The sequence below is a fragment of the Lepus europaeus genome, chromosome 8, assembly GCF_033115175.1.
Source record: "Lepus europaeus isolate LE1 chromosome 8, mLepTim1.pri, whole genome shotgun sequence".
NCBI classification, from domain to species: domain Eukaryota; kingdom Metazoa; phylum Chordata; class Mammalia; order Lagomorpha; family Leporidae; genus Lepus; species Lepus europaeus.
The window spans coordinates 105980884-106000437 of record NC_084834.1 but is presented as its reverse complement, the minus strand read 5'-3'; the positions used below and the strand labels follow the sequence as shown (position 1 = coordinate 106000437).

Here is a 19554-nt window from a genome sequence, read left to right as displayed (position 1 = left end):
TCATGCCAATATCTCATGGTTATTGTAACATGGAAGACACATCTATCTATCTATCTTTACTGTGTACTTCCAGAATTTTCCAGCTTTGACTTCATCACTTTGCTCAGTTGGAATTTAACTTTCCTAAGTCCACTGTAGTCTAGGATAAGCCTTAGATTCGGAACCATGTGAGTTCATGCTGACCAAGGAACCTTCTTGTGGTGCCATTAGGTCATCTGTAAGATGGCAGCGGCACTGTTAGTGTTGTTTTGAGTATCAGTAACAAACACCAACCATACAGCAGAATGCCTGCCCTGTGGGAGGCATCATTGTACATTGCACATTAATTATGTTAAAAATAGCATTGCACAGACGAATGAAGTAGAATGAATCTAAATAAGAGTACCAGATGTTTCAGTACAAACAAGAGAGGTGTTTGGTGGCTTGTGAGAAATTCAGTGCAGTAGATGAAAAGAAATGAGAAGTTCAGATCTTGAAGATCTTATGGTTTGCATCTTGCTAAGCTTGACGATGAAGCTGGACTCACAGTTTTTGGTAAAGCAAGCAAGAGTCCACTCTGGAACACAGGTGAAAGAAGGGAAGAAAAGAAAGGGAACGAGGCTTGAAACTCTGTGGGGAAAAGTTCACCAGGCTAACTAGAAGAGAGGAAAAAAAAAAAAGTGACCGATACGGTCACGAGTTTCTCTCTCTCTGCTCACTCCTCAAAGGCTAGCAAGACAAAGAGCAGGCACCATTTTGGACATACGTCATAAGCAGGGTGACCTCAGGTCTGCACCAGCCCTGAGCCTAGCAGAAAAACCTGACTCTGGGGGGAGGAGTGAAATAACAGGAGATTAGCATCTAACTTGGCAACCCAGTGGGAGACTGCAGGAGAATTGGAGCCCACACTGAGGGCAGCAGAGATTCCCTGTGTGGTTCTTGGGAAAGAGCTTCTGATCTCTGGCTCCTGTGGGTAAACCATTCGCCTGCTAACTACCTCCAATTACGTTCAGCTGTGGGGAATTACTTCCCTTTTGAATCAAAAAAAGAAAGAAAGAGAGATTTACCACACCTAACCTGGGAGTGTCATCTTTGACACACCCTCAACCCTGAGGAACCAAACACAGCTCTCAGGCCACACTCATCTCAAGCCTCTAAGGCTCCATCGAAAGCAGACAGTCCACTTAATATAGAGCCATAGTGTAACAATAAAAAACACCACAGTGAAGAAACCAAATATCTCCAACATGCCAAACAACGCACGCAAGAACCGAGGTAACAAGAACAAGGAAGACACTATGACGCTCCCAAATGAAAAAGACACCCCAATTCAAGATTATGAAGAGGATGAGATTGAAGAAATGCAAGAAGCGGATCTCAAAAAATTGATAAGAATATTAAGAAGTTCTCAAAAACAAATTCTTGAACTACAGAAATCCTTAATGGACAAGATAGAAAATCTCTCTCGTGAAAATGTATTTGGCTTCATTCTTGAAATCACACTGCAATTAACTCTGTGTATCTTGCAAGGTAATGCAAACACACACATGTACAACACATCACAAAGCCAGCCTCGGGTCTGTTCTCTCTCCCACAGCTCTGGAAATGGAATTTCCATAGCCTTACCACATTTTGTTTTTATAAAAATCCTCATACTCTTAGCCAGGATTATGTTTTATTTTCTGTATATTTGTTATTTGTAATGGTCTTTCTCCCAACCATGCATAAAAGGGGAGGGGGGAGTGAAAAATACTAGTGATATTTGTTGTCAGCTTTTTTCCCTTAATGGTCTATATCTCTTTTTCTCCCTTAAACTACATTGACTACTCGAAAACACACTGTGTGTAAGAAATGGCTCCACTTTTCATGTTAGTATTATCTGCCTATCTACTAGTTTTGCTTAGATCAGGAAAAATGAAGCTAGAAGCCAATCAATTTGGAATATATCCAGTAAATGACTTACTGCTTGTGCTAAATCATAATAAAACTGTTTTATCTTTCTAAAGTGTTTTTATATTTCCAGAGGTTTCATTTGGTCATAAAACAATCCCACTATATCAATGAGGCAGATGTTATTAATTTCTCAGAGTATATAGAGCATGACATACATAGAGCATGCTATAAAGACACCTGTTGACTTTGAGACAGAACCAGGACCCCTGCAACTTGCTGCATACTAACTTCACTATTGAAGAAAGATACCTTTCTTGTACCTTCAGAAGTTACTCTTCAAGAGCGATTCTTAGAACCAAAGGTACAAAGGTCATGAACGCTGGTTTTGGAAGCAGGTTTCCTTGTGTGATTTGATGATCTTAGATAACATGAGGTATCTGAGCTTCAAGTTTTTCAACTGTAAGATGGAAATAATAACATCTGCATTTTGAATTTGTTGTATGGAATAAGTGGGATAATATAGCCTCAGAGTTTAGCATAGTATCTGAGCACACAGTTAAGTATTCGGTTAACAGGGGCGACTGAAGTAGATCAGTGAATGAACCAATCTCTGCATACTCAAATACTACTTCATTGTTAATTCTGCAAAGATATCTTAGTGTGCTTTGTGTTGTACAGATTTTCTTGTTTTTCAAAAATGAATATAGTGCTTTAACTTTGAATGACTACAAATCATATGTTGGCTTTTATTTATTTTTTTTTGCCTCTCAACTTCTAGTTATTAAAAAGGAAGGAAAGAGTTTCAGAAACAATCCTTTCCCCTAAAAATCCTAATAGAATGTGATCCTACAGTTCAGTGAACAAAAAAAAGTGGGTTTCAACTGAGATTTGTATGAAACAACTTCCCCCACGCAGACAGTGACTATGGTCCCCTTATATCAGCCCATGCAGCTGAGATGCGCTCTTGTTCTCTAGCCTTATCCAGATAGGTTTCTGCTGACTTTCATGGGGCCGTCTCAGCATGAAGTCATCTAACGTGGTTCCTTTCATACTTTTTATGTTTGTCCTTCCAGATCTTGGCACTTGTAGCTGTCAGAAAAGGCATGGACTACCTCTTCTCCCAGCATGACCTCAGCTTCCTTGATGATGTCATTCCAGAAAAGGACAAGAAAAAGAAGGAGGATGAGAAGAAAAAGAAAAAGAAGAAGGGAAGTCTGGACAGCGACAATGATGATGTAAGGAACTTTGAGAAATCCCAAAGTAAAGCTAGCTAAAAAAAAAATAAATAAATGTGAAAAAATGTAATGTTATTTAACTTGATGTGAGGATGAAGAACTGAGTTCTAAAAATGTTCATCTGGCCCTGTGCCCAATCACTCATATCATTTCCATTTACCCTTTATTTCGTTTTATTATGTTTTCTGAAGTCTTTTTGTAATCATAGTATACTAATACTAAAGTCATAGTGTACAAATGACTTCTAGAAAAGATAAACCCATCACATTTAAAGAACTCTGATCTTATAGATATGAAGGAAATTTTGCTTAGTAATGCTATAAAATGTATCTGGTTTTCTGTTGCTAATAAATTGGTGATTTATAGTTGAGATAATAACTCAATTTTGTATTATTTTAATCCTAATTAGTACAGATACCAGTGGTCTCACCTCCTATGACCTATAAATCTATTTGAGTGGGCTTCCAACCAAAGTTTTATGCTGTCATATTACACTAGCATTATATTTGTACTAACATAATTTGGTTCTACTTTTCTGTAACTCTTCAGCAAAAAAGGAAAGGGAATTGGAGTGTGGGGTCTTTTTATATAATTATGGTTGTCACTGTCATAGTCCAGATGGTCCTCTTACAATTAGGTGATTGAATTAAGAGATAAAATTACTGCCCGATTGTTTTCTTTAGAAGACTGTTTCACAAAAATACAGAAGCACTAGTAGGGCTCTGTAATCATTGCTGAGAGAAAAGCGAGGATCTGGTTTTCTTTAGCACCCATACACACTCTCGCACGCACACACAAAGACATAGGCACATGATTTGTTCCAGTAGCTCTGGGAAAGGACCATCAAAATGATATTTTCCATGTGAAAACTTGTTCTGGATTTTTCACAGTGCAGCACCATAGATTATTTTGTGTGTTTCTTTACCCATTCTGAAATAGGAATATTTTGAAGCTTTAGTGTCCATTCTGTAGTTGATAACTTTGCTTATGCATACCTTATATTTAATTTAAAGTTTATATTTTCATTCCCATTTTATAGATGATGAAGATTAGACTGAGAAATATTAAGTTATTTTTAATTTTTTTCAACTTTATTGAGGTATAATTGACAAATAAATTTATATTTAAGATATGCAATGTTAGCCGGCACCACGGCTAACTAGGCTAATCCTCCGCCTACGGCGCCAACACCTTGGGTTCTAGTCCCGGTTGGGGTGCCGGATTCTGTCCCGGTTGCTCCTCTTCCAGTCCAGCTCTCTGCTGTGGCCCGGGAAGGCAGTGGAGAATGGCCCAAGTGCTTGGGCCCTGCACCCACGTGGGAGACCAGGAGGAAGCACCTGGCTCCTGGCTCCAGATCGGTGCAACACGCCGGCCATAGCGGCCATTTGTGGGGTGAACCAACGGAAGGAAGACCTTTCTATCTGTCTCTCTCTCTCACTGTCTAACTCTGCCTGTCCCACCCCCCCCCCAAAAAAAAAAAGATATGCAATATTTAAGTCATTTGCCTAAATGTATTCATCCGTAAGTGGCAGTCAGAGCTCTCTGCTTATTTCCAATTGGTCAGGCTGTCAGATTGTATTCTTTTTGTAAAAACATGGAATTAGTAGAGCCAAGGAAGGCAACAGATAGAATTAGATTTCAGACAAATTGATCCAATACCAAAAGGCAAAGTTTATGAAGCACGTTGAGCTGAGGAGAAAGGAATCTGAGGGAGCTTTTGTGACTGTCATCATCCATCTCCAGTGAGAGCAACTGTATAGATTTTCTGTTTCCAATGATGACATAAAAAAGAGAGAACGTGTTTAAACTGCAGCAGAGATTAGCATGCAGTATTAGGAAGAATTGATATGCTTATGTATTGAATGAAAATAAAAATTTGAAAGAGATTTCTGGACCACACAAGAAAAAAAAAATAGTTACCTAAAGTACTAAGATCATTAAAGTAGGATTTAATCTTGAATTTTCCCAGCAGATACTTCAGTTTATTTACATGGACACAAAACTTAATATTAATTACATACTGCCAATGTATGAAGTCATAACATGAAACTCTCTTATCTAAGAAAAAATAATGAAATCAAAAAAAACTTTAGGGAACGTTTTAAGTTTACTGTTCTTGAGTAACAAAAGTTGGATCAAATGAGTGCCCGAGAAATTCTTTCAGGTTTTAGATACAATTCTGAACAAATGATATTTTGTTTAAACAATGCTACTGTACTCTTTACCATTTTCACCTCCATATTTCTAATAGATTTCTTGACATAATGGGTGATATTTGTTTCTTTTTTTCTGCCTACAACCCCAACCAAAACAAACAAACAAACAATCATCTGTATTATCCTAGCAGGCAATTTAGAGCACATTTGTGCAGCACATTCTCTATGTTGAGTCCATGATTCAGGGGCTGCACATTTGAAAGGTGGTTCTTCTGCTGTTCACCTGATCATCGTGTGGGTGTGTAGTCCATGGATATAGGGAGCCACGCCAGGACATGAAGGTTACAGCTCTGATAATCAACGGCAATGGTGAAAATTCTTACTTGCCTACATTTGAGCCACTCAAAGTCATTTCTGAACCTGCCTGGTAGTCTGTGATGAAGAATTGGCTGCCAACCCATCCATTTACAAATGCTGTTATTATGGGAAATTTTGAGATCAGATTTAGTGTTCTTGACGTTTTCATAAAGCTAGGCACAAGTAGCATTTCATTATGTTTTCTTTTTCTTCAATGCAAATACATTATCTTAGTATGATATTGTTGCTCATTACCCTCTTTATTTTCATCAAAAAGCAATTTTCAAGGTGAATAGTAGGCTTGAGCTTAATAGTATTTTTTTGACTCTTAGTTCCATTTATATTTTTTTCAACTAAAGATCATTTTCTTGCTACTTTCAGTTAAGACATTAATTGGATTTTTTCAATCCAAGGAAATAGACTTAGATTCAGTATAATGGAGTTTTTGACAAAGGAAAGTAGGAATCTTTTGGAGATCTTTGACAGTTTGGGATACATGGTGATTAGTTACCTGTTTTTATCATTGTATTCTGATTATGATTCTCTGCTTATCTGACCATCATAGGGACTTCCTTAGGATTTTCTCAGGTTTTCAAGTACTTGTAAATTGAAGTGCACCTTCAACCATAAAGTAGTATTTGATAGAGTATTAGGGTAAAGGAGGGAGGTTTATTTTCTGGGATATGTAGAGTTCCTTGACAGTGAATATGAAAAAAAAAATTCTTCTTCTTTTGGAAGGAAATAAATCTTGATTTTTCTGGCAATGAAATCAACAAGAATTTCAAGGTTATATTATATTTTAGGAAATTTCTTCAGCTTAATGTGTTTTCATATTAATAGTATTTGCTTCACATGGATACCAATTGGGATGCCAGCTACTGGGAAGCTGAACAGTTAACTTGTACTATATTCATGTAGTATGGTTCTAGTTTTAATTGACTCAACCCCATTAACTCGGAGGAAAACAAATGTTGAGGGGGTAAAGATGGTATAGAATTTGAAAAGTTTGTGAGTTAGAAGTGATTATATCTAGGGCTTTCCTCCTAAATGGTATATGAACAATAATAGGGTATGTTTAATCAGCCCTTGAGGTAGGAAGGGCTGCATAATAAAAACATCCTGAAAACTCCTGTGCGTTTCTTTCACAGTCTGACTGCCCATACTCAGAAAAGGTTCCAAGTATTAAAATTCCAATGGACATCATGGAACAGCAGCCTTTCCTAAGTGAGAGCAAACCTTCCGACAGTGAGTAGAACTAACCTCTCGCATGCTTGCTTCATTGTGATTTGCACTTACAGAGAGAAAACTTACGAAGCATCACCTACATTAACTTTCCCTCTCTTTTGTCTTTCCTTTTTTCTAAGTGAAAATATACACTTAATTATCATAAAGTTCATTTTCACATTCTCCATAGTTCACTCTTCTTCCTTTCATCTTTATAACTTTCAGCTTTATAATTTTTATTTGGTAACCTTTTCTCTTATCCAAGTCATCACCAGTTTTTTTTTTTCCCCAGTCGCTAAACTTGTAACCATTTTTCATTCAATTTTTCTTGTTTCCTCACTGGTATTTAGAGTCGCAGCTTATAGTACTACATCACTGTCTGTTACTGTTTGTCTTCCTTAGGTTTCAACCAATGACCAAATCCACTCAAAAGAGAAATTGCAACATGGGTCTCTCAATGATCAGTGAATCAGTTATTAACATTGAAAATCTAGAGTAATTATTATTTTCAATTGAATTGGCAATCACAAAATATCAGCACAACTCTTTATGTGTAAGATATGTGCATTTTCTTCCTAATTTTTGATGATTCTTCTGCTGTTTCAAAATTGCTATAACTGTCCTGGTCTTTCTGGGATGATCGCCTGGTGGCTACAGAGCAATGGTTTGTGACATGCCATCTTCTCTTTGATAATTGAGTTAACAGGCGACTTGGGAAGGGGAAGCCTCTGTAGTAAACCAGTGAGCATCTTAAGCTTTTCTGAGATGTAGCGGTTGCCTCCCAACTATTTTCCACTTTGAATTCTCTGTTGAAGAAAATGTATTCTTTTAGATCCAGAATGCACCTCAAAGTATACTGATCTGTTACAGCAAAAAGACATTTGGGGCACTTTTGTTTTTATTTGACCATGCCACTACAACCTCAATAAGTGGTTAGCCTTACCAGAAGATTGAAATGAAAGAGCATTGATGAAAACCAGGGGAAGGAGGGATATTAGTTGTCAATTACTGAGTAACAAATCACCACAAAACTTAGCAGCCTAAAACAAGTATGTATTTCATCACGCTGACATTCAGAAATTTCGGGACAGCTGATTTTGATGGTTCTGGCTCAGGGTCTCTTGTGAGATCTGATAGCAAGTTGCTAGTGGGGGCCGAGTCTCTGAAGACTGGCTTGGAGCTAGGGAGCTGCTTGATCTGCTTCCTGCTTGGAGGGAAGTCCCAGTTCCTTGGCCTGTGGGCTTCTCCACTGGGCTGATTGATACAGCTCACCCCAGTACCAGTCATGACAGAGAGATAAACCAAAACAGATGTTCTGTCTTTTATAACTGAATCTTAGAAGTGAAGGATCATTACTTCTGACATAACATATTGGTTGTGTAGCCCAACCCTCTTACAGTGTGGGAGGGAATCACACAAAGATGCAAATTCCAGAATTCAAGATCACTGAGGGGCCTACTGGAGACTGGCCACCACCCTGGTTTTAAAAAAAAAAAAAAAAACAACAACAACAATGTTTGAAGCAGTCTTAACTTCAGTGTCTAATGTGTGACTACAACTTATAACTCAGACTAATTTTTTTTCTTTTAAGATTTATTTATTTATTTGAAAGGCAGAGCTACAGAGAGAGATGGAGAGACAGAGAGCAAGAGATTTTACATCTGCTGGTTTACTTCCTAAATGAATAGCAACAACTGGAGCTTGGTCAAGCCCAAGCCAGCAGCCCAGAGCTCCATCCAGGTTTCCAGTGAGAGCTCTGGGGCCTAATCACTGCAGCCATCCTCTACTGCTTTTCCAAGAACGTAGTGGCAAGCTGGATTGGTGGCAGACCAGTGGAATTAAACTGTTGCTCAAATGGGATGCCCGTGTTGCAGGGTGTGGCTTAACCTGCTGAGCCACAACAGGAACCCTGTAGTAGCTACATTCTTTGGTAAAGAATTTGTTATTCAGTTGATTCATCCTTGTCATTTTCTGATTTCTGATTTCACTTTTTAGCTCTGCAGCATTGCTAGTCAAAGGAGACTTTGATGTACAGGTGCCTTGGTATTGATGGCCTCTGCCAGCATCATACCCTGGTTCTGCCCTTAGAAGTGCAATGGAAAGGCTGCTTTAAAAAAGTCACCAGCCAGAAGTGGAGACTTGTGAAGAGTTTATATGGCAATTGTTCATCCTTTCAAAAACCTTTTAAGAGGATAAATTGAAAGTTGATATATGAGAGGTTTAGTGAAACTAAATACACATGGTCATTTTGAATGAAACCTTTTCTAATGGAATGCTAATCTTTAAAATCTACGATAGAAGAACATTGATGAAGGTAGAGTTGCAGCTTGAGTACCTCAAAAGTCTGTTTTATCCCCATGAGATAAAGTAGCGAAGGTGGAAACTGGAAGGAAATGCAAGGGGAAGCCTTAGACATTAGAAAGATGCCAATCTTTTGCAAAATAACTCCCCTCTTACCCTTTTCACTGAAAACAGCAGTCCTCCATCCCAGAAAACCTAGAGAAATGGCATTACAGTAATTTGGGCTTCGTGATGCTTCTCAGATGCTTAGCTGGATGCAGAATCAATTGACATCATCTAAACTTGTCTTTCTTATCCCTTCTGGTTACAAAAGATGCATCCATTTCTGTGAGGCTCTTTATTTTTGTTCTGCTTTTGTATTTTACCAAAGCCCTACCACTTATGATTTAAAACTTCTTTTTTCCAGGAGAAAAATCATCAACATTCCTCGAGCGCCACACATCATGCTGATAAAATTCCTTTCCTTCAGTCACTGGGTTTGCCAAGGTAAAGGAAAGCCCAGTATTTTTTCTTGTTTGCTAGTGTTACTCCACACAGAAATGTAGGCAATGGTGGGTTATTGGCAGAACTCCCTGTATTCTTTCCTCTCCATGATTTATCTTAAATAAATTACCCAGTGACCAAAACTTGCCCCAGCTTGTACTGGTAGAAAGCATTCCTAGAGACTTGCCCACCCTTGGGAGTAATGCAGTCTTTCAGTATCATTACATTAAAACCCAGGATCGACATTAGCTCAGATAAATTCCACTGTTGTCCCTATAGTTTCCATTCCATCTCATATAAGACTAAAGACTTCAGGTCATTCTGGATTTTTGAAAGAGTGAAGTCTCTGACTGTTTTCATTATGTTAGTCTTTTTGCCTCTTAATTCCTGAAAATATTTCCCTCCTTGGTAGTTCTTCTCATTCTGGGGAAAGTGTTTTTTTGTTGTTGTTGTTGCTTTATTTAATCTAGCTATGATGTTGTTCTAGAACATCCCCAAAATTGGTTGGAGAAATTTCTATAGAATCCCCCAAGCTGGGTCTGCTCGCTGAATGTGCAGCAAGCCAGTTACTGTCACCAGGGTGGGGAAGAAAAGTAGATATTTTTTGCAGAGTGCAAAGCAAGGATGCAGGCAGTTATGGCTTAATTCCAGGGTTTAGGGGTTAAGGGTAAAGGGTAAAGTTGAGGCGTAGGGGTGCATGTTCAGCTCATGTCCAAGTTCCTGGTTGGTCTGCAGCACTAATGGCCTCCTTTGATTGGTCAGTGATATTGAATTCTTTGGGGGAATTTTGGTGCTGGCACAGTGGGTTCCAGGCAATCTAGGGACTACTGGTAGTTCCTTTTTGCTTGGGGCCTAAGGTTCCTGGAAAAGAAACCCTTCAAGATCAGACTGAACATCCAGATGTTATTGTGATGGTAGAGATCCATGGCCTCTTGAGTTTTGAGTGCTCAGAGTTCCGTGGGGCTGGCTGCACTGCTCCCTCAATTCAGGGAGCCAGTTTTAGTACCAGGTTGGTTTGCAATCATACAAACAGGGCAGGGACTCTTGAAGCTAAGGGAGGAGTCTGGGGCCCTGTGGGAAACCAGGACCTGGCGGTTTCTAGCATCCTAGCATCCGTATCTAAGGCACTGTTTAGGGGCTCGGTTTTCAAAATCTTCGGAAAGTTTTACTTGAAATTCTTGGTTCTACGTACTGGTGCCTTCATCCCCTTTACAAATGTTTTTAAAACACAAGGAAGGGGTAAGAATTAAAAGAGGACGAGGAATGACCCATTTGCCTTCCGTATAGTGTGTAACCATTTGATATAATGATAAAGGAAGTATGATTTTCTTACTGCTCCTTTCTTTTTTTCTTTTTCCCTAGTCCTCCTAGAACTCCAGTAAAAGCTGTGCCTCAAATTAGAATAGAACTTGAGCCTGAAGACAATGATTATTTCTGGAGGAGCAAGGGAACAGAAACTACATTGTAACCTGTTTGTCTTTCTTAAAACTGTTTTGTTTTTAATATTCTAGATTTTCTTCTTCTTTTCTTTGGTCCAGCTGTTTATTTTTTAATTTTTTCTTCTTTGTGGTTTTTGGTCACTGGCCAAATAATACAGCACTCTCTCTCTGCAATTTTTTAGTTTTTGCATAGGTAAAATCAAGACAGTAGTGCATTGTTCCTTTTTAAAAACAGCATCTGAGGAATCCCCTTTTGTTCTGATACTCTCAGATGTGTCCTCTGACAATCGGTTTCCTCTGTCACTCAAGACACGCACAGATCCTGGCCCTTCCCCTTACTGAGCAGAAATTTTATAACACCTTTTATCAAAATATTGAAGGAACTTACAACGTTAGCTTTGGAGCTGTGCTTACTGGCTTGTCTTTGTCTGGCAGAACAAAGTGTGACCTCCAGACAGAGCCCCCTTCTTGCTTGTAGAGCTCTCCAGGACTGGAAAAAAGTGCTGCTATTCTAACTTGCTCTTGCTTGTGAACCCTAATCATAGTTATCAAAAGAAAAAAAAAAAAAACACTAAAGGTACTTTACTCCCCTTAGAGAAACCATTGCCATCATTGTAGCAAGTTCTGGAATGTCCCTTTTTCCTATGCAACTTTTTTTAACCCTTTAATGAACTTATCTGTTGAGTACATTGAAGAATATTTTTCTTCTAGATTTTGTTGTTTAAATTATGGGGCCTAACCTGCAACTTATTTTTTGTCAATTTTTTAAACTTTTTTTTAATTACTGTAAAGAAATGAATTTTTTCCTGCAGCAGGAAACATAGTTTTGAGTAGTTCTACCTCTTATTTGTAGCTGCCAGGCTTTCTGTAAAAATTGTATTGTATATAATGTGATTTTTACGCACACTCTCACACACACACATACACACACACAGTCTCTAGGGTAAGCCAGAAGGCTAGATCTGATTTAAAACACCATGTTTCTAAGAATCCATTTTTCCCTTTCTTTAAAAAATTTCACTGTTCTATGAAGGAGAATGAGGGAGAAAAGAGGAAGTCCCATGTAACGGGAATGACTGCTGTTCTGCGCATAGTCGTGTCTGGGCACAGATGCCGAGTGCATTACCATGTCAGTGTCCTACGCAGTATTGTTAGACATTTGTTCATCCTGCAATATTTGTATGTTTGTGTATATGCTCTGTGTGTGGCTGGTGCACCTGCGTGTAAAAGTTAAAAAGCAAGAATAGTGCTAGACGGAGGGCAAGGTTGGCAAATTTCTTGTGTCAGTTTTCATAAAATCTAAACCACACATGAAGTCCATCTAGAGGGGTCCAAGAAATTTACCACTATGCGAATGAGAGTGAATATATTTTATTACCCAGATATTAGGCACCTTCATTGATACAGTAGCCCATATTTATAAAACAAAATTCATGGGACTATTAGCCCATCAATAAAGAAGATCACTCACACATCTATGAAGTGTTATGGGACTACAGATAGATTTGCAAAGGGTGTGCCCCTATAGTTTAACAGGATGCTCACACATGATTTTTAGGATGCAAAGGCAGTTAGTCTTTGTGAGTGGAACGTGTAGATTATGCATATGTGCACATATATGCATATGTGTTTCAGAGTACTGTATTAAATAGTAAACCTTTATTAATCAAATTCCATATAGTATTTAAATGTAATATTTTAATAGGTAACTTACGTATTGTAAATATATATTAAAATAACATTTTAAATGTTGAATCATAATTTTGGGCTCATTTAACTATAATTGTGCTGTATTTCCACTGAAATAGATTCTTGGAGGCATCCTAGAAGCAGAATGAAACCAGTTATTTTGGTTTCATAATATGTACTTATTGAATCCCATTCGGTTTTAGTATTTAAATTGGAATTCTGTCTCCTTGAAATTTTGATTATGAAAATTTTATTATCCTCACCTGTTACTTCTGTAGTATTTGATAATGTTAAAACTTTTAATTTTATACACATCAGACACAAATGACCCCAATTTTTTCATTAAAATCATAATGGTGAATTGGGTATTACTGTGTTAAAATCTCACATGTCGAATTTTGGCATCACATTTTTCTATTAAGAGCTATACTTACAATTGGTTATTCTATATTATGTAGTTTTCTATTACACTAATATAAAACCATGTAAGAAAAGCCTTTCCAATTTTCTTTACTGGTGGAAGCATCGATAAAATGCTTAAAAGCCAAGCATAATAAATTCAGCCTAACCTATGATCTTACTAAAGATACTTGTTTACTTTTATAAAAGCTCTAGATAAAGTATTTTTTTCTGATCATGAATTGTTTATCCCTTTCAATGAACTCCTGCAGCAACTTAACTATCATTTAAGCCTTTGAGGAGATTAAAGAGCTACCTGTCCCCCCAGGTATGACCCACACTCTGTGATTGAAGGTTGATATTCACAATATGTAATCAGGCTTCCTCAAAGGAATAATTCCTATCAAAGCATTCAACATTCTGGAACCTAGGGAAGTTTTTAAAAATCATACTTCAAGAAGAATCAGAGCCAAACTTATAAGCAAAACCTGAGGTCCATAGAGAGCCAACAAATTACTTATAATTTAACTGGATCTAAAATCTCACCGGATTTCAGGGGTGGTTTTGATTCTATGTAAACTGGACACAAATATTACAGTACATTTTTTTGTAAGTGTGAACTCAGAGATAAAAAGCTCATTTTGCTTAAAGTAAAGACTGAGTACACGCAGAGTGGTTAATGGATATTTTTGGTGGAAGAACCTCATTTTTGGAAGCAAAGAAATGACTAGGCCAAGAGTCTGCCTTATCCGAGGAGCATAAGTGCCTCTGGTTTTTGCATTTGAGAGAAGATCTCTTGGAAACTCTGTTTTCCTTGAAAAAAGTCACTTATCGATACTGTGTGAAACTACTTAGAATCTTAATTTATTTTGTGTGCCATAGGCAGTAGAGTTGCCACTTCTTCCAGTGAAGCATGGAGGTGGGAGTGTGGGGGCCACTACTTCAAGAAGTAGGAGAACAAAAACCTCTCCTATCTCCCTTGGCCTCAGAGAATGGGGAGAAAATAATTGCCTGCTGTCAGTAATTCAATTTTTGTGTATTTTATGCATATGCAACACCACACACAGAGTAGATATTTTATCAGCTATATATATTGGTGTTTAATATAGAGAATGATTGTCTTCCACATTTTTAGTTCTTTTTTTAAAAACTGTGTTAAAGTACTTGAAATGTATTGACTGCTGACTCTCTTTAAAAACAAAAACAAAAACCCTTGAGTTGTATTATGGAGGTTGACATTGTTCAGGAATGGGACAAAGCTTTCTTCAGTCCTTTCCATACCACTTAATGATTTTGATTCAGGAACCAGAAATATTGTTATTTCTATTCCAGGATATTTCACACCTGCTCTTCAAAGCATAAGCATGAAGTCCATTGGCGCCAAGTGGCTGAATACACTCAAATGGAACTCTGTAGCAGCACTTCACTTACTGAAGAGCCTTTAGAGTTTTCAAATGATGATTTCATTATCTTAATTGAGGCCTGAAATTTAAAAAAAAAAAAAGAAATTTGGTAATATGTACTGATCAGTCCATTTGTGTTTTGACCAGCAATTTGGACATGTCCTGTTTCTTGGCTCATTTCATTGTGCTCTAAGAGTGCATCCAAATATCCTGAATTCTATTTCTTAGGCAAATATTGCAACTCAGGGCTGAAGTCCCCCAGTGAAACTTGTAGAGCCAGAAGTAACTTTGTCCCACTCCTACAATGTGAAGAGAATGAAGAGTTGCTTCTTTTTTGGCCATCGTCGTGGCTGGCACTTACCATACACATTACTTTTTAGAATCAATATGCACTTTCAGATAGTCTTATTTTTATTCTCTTAAGTCTTTATTAACTTTGGAGAAATGATGCATCTTTTTATTTTAAATGAAGTAGATCAACATGGTGGAACAAAATGATAAGAACAGAAAACATTTCAATATATTACTAATAATTTTTCCAATATAAAACCTAAAATTCCTATAACATTATAGTATTTTACAGTTTTATGAAGCTTTCTATTGTGACTTTTATGGAATTAAGAGATGAAGAAGATGAGATATTTTAGCATTTATATTTTTCAAAATTAAATGTATACTTAAAATAAAGTAACTTTATGCATTTATGGGTGTCCAGTGCTTCTGTACAACTCTTTCAATGATTGTTTGATGCCTGTTAATCTTACTCTGCTGCTGCAGGGATGAGTACAAAGATGAGTACATTAGAGTCCCTGTCTTCAGATTACTTTAATCACTTTAGGCAGGAAGATAAAATAAGTCCTCAAATTATATGAAGTAAGAAGAGATTGTAAGTATCTGTGTAAGTATTAATGAAGTATTGTCCTGGAAGGGTTCAAAACAAGAAAAACATCCACCCAACTAAGAGAAATAGGAATCATTTAATTGAGAGGAGAGTATTGTCATTCTTTGATAAAGTGAGTGAAACATAAAATTTTGTTTTCTTGAATCCACGATGATGTATATACTCAATTAAATTTCAGAACAAGCCAACTGCTAAGCCTGAACACTTAAAAAATAATTACTCAAGTGAACAAAATCCTGGAATAGTTTTCCACTGAAGATATATTACACACACTTTTGCTGGATTTCCCCAAGCTTTCATGTGATATTTAAAACTCTCTCGGGAGCTTCACTTGGCCCCAAGTTACAATCAGAGAGTGGTAGTAATGAGGGGGGTGCATGGGATGGGAAGGAATTTTTAGTACCAATAAAAAATTTAAAGTGGAATAACAAAAATAATGAGGCAGGGATATCCACTGAAATAAACTTCATCTGGAAACTTAACACAGACAAGAGTTTTGAGAATCTGGGTATGTGTTGTGGTGGTGATAGTGGGGAGGAGCAAGGAATGGCGTTTCGATTTTATCACTGCACTGCAGAAGCCGCACTACAGAACATATGGGAGAATTTGATGAATTCTTCAACATACCCACCTAGAGTTAATTAAATATTGCCAAGTATAACAATAACTGAGTGACGAAATTAGAATCAAATTGTGTTTGTATGTTATGGAAATAGTTGTGTTTCAGCACCTCTTTAGCAAGCTACCCCCCCTACCTAAACTCCCTGAGAACTAGGATGTTAAACACAGTACATTCTCTGTCTCCTGAACCATCTGTCTCAAGGTCTTTGCACGACAGCTTGAAAACCTTAGATCTGGGATAAGAGCTCACATTGTCATTCATAATCTATTTATGCTTGCTTTATTCAAAATCTCAACAAGTTTATGCATCTTTGGATTTCTTAGAACATAAAAAATGAGAAACATCAGACAATTATTGATAGGATAATTAAGAATTAATATCTTAATCCTTGCAGGAATACAGAAGATAAAACACTGTAAACTGTATTCAGAAACTTAAGAGTTGGGTTATTTAGCATACAAACAAGAATACTGCAACAGATATTAAAAATAAAATGCATTGGTGTTATATTGATTAAAATCTAGTTCTTAAATTTTTTAATGTCCAAAAGATAAAATTGCATTATTCATGTTCAGATGGATGATTTGGGCTATCAAGACAATATTTGACTGTTTTCTGTTTTGTTCCTAACTTTATAAACATTAAGTGGAGTAGTTCCTGGAGAAATAAAGACATGATTCCTGCTTGAGAAAGAAATGCAGGTAGACAATGCAGTCCAACAAACATGTCAGTGCTGCAGTAGAAGTGTGTGTTGAGTGGCGGTTCAAATGAAGAAGTCAACAATTCCTTGAGGAAATAAGAGGCCAAATGGTCAGTAAAAATTTCTGAACAATCTGTTGGTTTGTGTAAGAAAATGTTTCCAAGACATTGTGTCTGAAGTGGCATTAAGAAAGTGAATGAAGACATTCCACATGTGGGAGATACCACCAAAACAAAATAGGAAGTTGTTAGGTGCTGACAGTGGATCATCCCTTCCAAACGTCATGTTGAAATTTATCCAAGGCGACAGTGTTGAGAGGTGGGACTTTCAGGGGTTATTAGGTCATGAGAGCTCTGCCCTCAGGAATGGATCAGTATTTGCAGGAGTGGGGTCCTCATGGATAGGAAGAATTTGGCCCTTTTTCCTCTCCATCCGTCTTGTGCTAACTTCCTTTTCTTTCTGCCTTGTTATCGCACAGAAGACCTTCCCCAAATCTAGCCCCTCAGTATTGGATTTCCAATCCCCCAAACCATGTGCTAAATAAATCTCTGTAACTTAGTCTGTAGTATCCTTTTATAGCAACAGAAAAATCATTTATTCAAACATCCATTCAACAATCATAGACATGTGCTACTCATAGGATTTTCATGCAAGATTTCAGGGAAAACGGAGAGAAAGATGTTTTCTATAAAATAGTAAATTTCTCAGAAATGAAGGGACATACCTATGTTCGTGTACAAATCTGCCTGCCTAGAACAAAAATTAATTCAGAATATTATATACATACAGTGTTGTGGGATTTTTGACTATGAAGAATAAAAATTTGAGGACATGGGGAATATCTTGAAACTCTCCAGAGTAAGATTATCTACACAGAAATCGGAATCAAGGTGGTGCTAATCTTTTCAATTAGAAGATTGGATATGAGAAAATATCAGTGAAATGTCTTTAAAATTTTGGAGGAAAATGACCTGAACCCAATTCTAGAACCAACTAGAAGCCTTCAAATTTTAAATGCTTCATCATCTACTCACCTATTTCTTAGTAAATTACTCAAGAATAGACTTTGGCATGAGGGATTTAACTGAGACAAAGAGCCAAGATAAAAGAAAACAATTGATTCCATCCTGCTGATCAGTGAAGTCCAGAATAATAGAAATGCATAGGGTTTAAAGAAAAAAATCAAAACCAAAGGGAGATGAGAGTGGGTTTGGAACTCTGTGAAATGGGCAAAATGACTAGAAATTTGGACAACTTGATTATATACAGGCAGTTTTGTAAAAAAGCAAACAGAAAATTCTGGAAAAACAATACAAGAAAGTCATGTCCCAAATGTTGTAAAGCTAGTCCAAATGAATAGAATTTAATCAGCTTCAAAGAAAAGAATATATGTGATTCCAACAATGAGTAATTTTCTGGAAGATATTGGGGGATATGGTGAATAAGTTATATGTTCATTTTCCCGAGATATGAAAGCAGTCATAAAAACAAATGAACAGTAAATGCTCCAAATGTGTAGCCATTAAGTTTGAGCTATTGATGGAATGTAAGGAAAGAGAATTGAGTTGAAGTTGACATTCTTCTTTGAGTGGATCAGGTGCAATTATATTGAATATGTCACTATAGCCCATTACTTGACCCTACTAAAATATTAACATAACCATAATAATGCAAATGCTGTTGATTGCAGTGTTCAGAAATAGCCTATAGACATAGCGCAGAACATTAAAAAATGTTAGGGAGTTGAGTGGAAACGTTATTATTTTTGACAATGTAAAAGGCAGCTGACAGAATGTTGGGAAGTAGAGAGAGAAAAAATGGAGTCAAGTGTGAAGATGCCGTATCAGTCAGTGATGAGTCTGGGAGAAGTGAAAACTTTCAGCACTGCGTTAAATAGTCTGGGCTTGGCAGCTTTTGGCTTCGGTTCCCCGGTAGATGCTATCAGGGTTGGTATCTCTGATTCTTTCAGTTGTTTGATTCAAGGTCACAAAAAGAATGTTGCATTTTTAGTCATCACTTCCAAATAGGAGGAACCTGGCTGACAGGCAAATGGCTTTCTCTTAGCTGGGCTTTGCCTTTATGTAATGGGAAGGGAAACTCTGCTGGGTAGGTTGCCCCGATGTCTCACTGGGCAGATCTGCATTATCTTCCCACACTTGAATCACTCACCAGCTAATCAGAATTTGATTGACATCTTCTGGAACTAGTCTGAGGTTGAGGTCTCTCTCCAGAGCTCAAGAAATTTCAGTCCACTACCTTATCAAATTGAGGTTGGTTAAAAGGCAACACAGCACTTATTATGTGCTGTTTGGGGAACACTCTACAGCAGTTGGAATATTCTCTTTCACCCCTGCCCTGGTGAAAGTTTAGTCAGTGTATTTTAAACCTTGAGATTTAGTGCTAGAATTGTGAATTGGGTGCATTAGTTAAGTATTAGCATTTGTGAAGTTTCAATTATTGATTCCATTACTCAGCTGGCAGGCACATTTGCTGACTTTGGGCAGAACTGCAAGTAACTGAATTAGTGGATTTGTGGTTATGCATAAGCTGTTTTTAAAGGTTCAGATTTTTGAAGAGAGAGCATGAGATGACATGCCATGAGTAGTATAAACGTATTTTTGATGCTGTTTATATATATATATCTTCATAGCTAAACATTTAATATACAGACTTTCTAGTGTACCATGAAGCTGACATCTTTATTATGAATACAAATTAAATTTAACATTTCTTTATTTTTTTTTTTTTTGTATTTGAAAGACAGTTAGCAGAG

General features: G+C 37.2%; 1 protein-coding gene across 2 annotated transcripts in view; it reads left to right on the top strand.

The window, feature by feature from the left end:
- Window positions 1-15262, top strand: part of SLC4A4 (solute carrier family 4 member 4) — a 380068-nt gene extending 364806 nt beyond the window's left edge. For both annotated transcript variants that reach the window (XM_062198724.1, XM_062198725.1), the window contains 4 exons: window positions 2946-3107; window positions 6769-6865; window positions 9552-9631; window positions 10991-15262. In XM_062198724.1, coding sequence (XP_062054708.1) covers window positions 2946-3107; window positions 6769-6865; window positions 9552-9595 — 303 coding nt within the window. In that variant the 3' untranslated portion in view covers window positions 9596-9631; window positions 10991-15262. The remainder of the gene's footprint in view (window positions 1-2945; window positions 3108-6768; window positions 6866-9551; window positions 9632-10990) is intronic.
- The last annotated feature ends 4292 nt before the right edge of the window (window positions 15263-19554 follow it).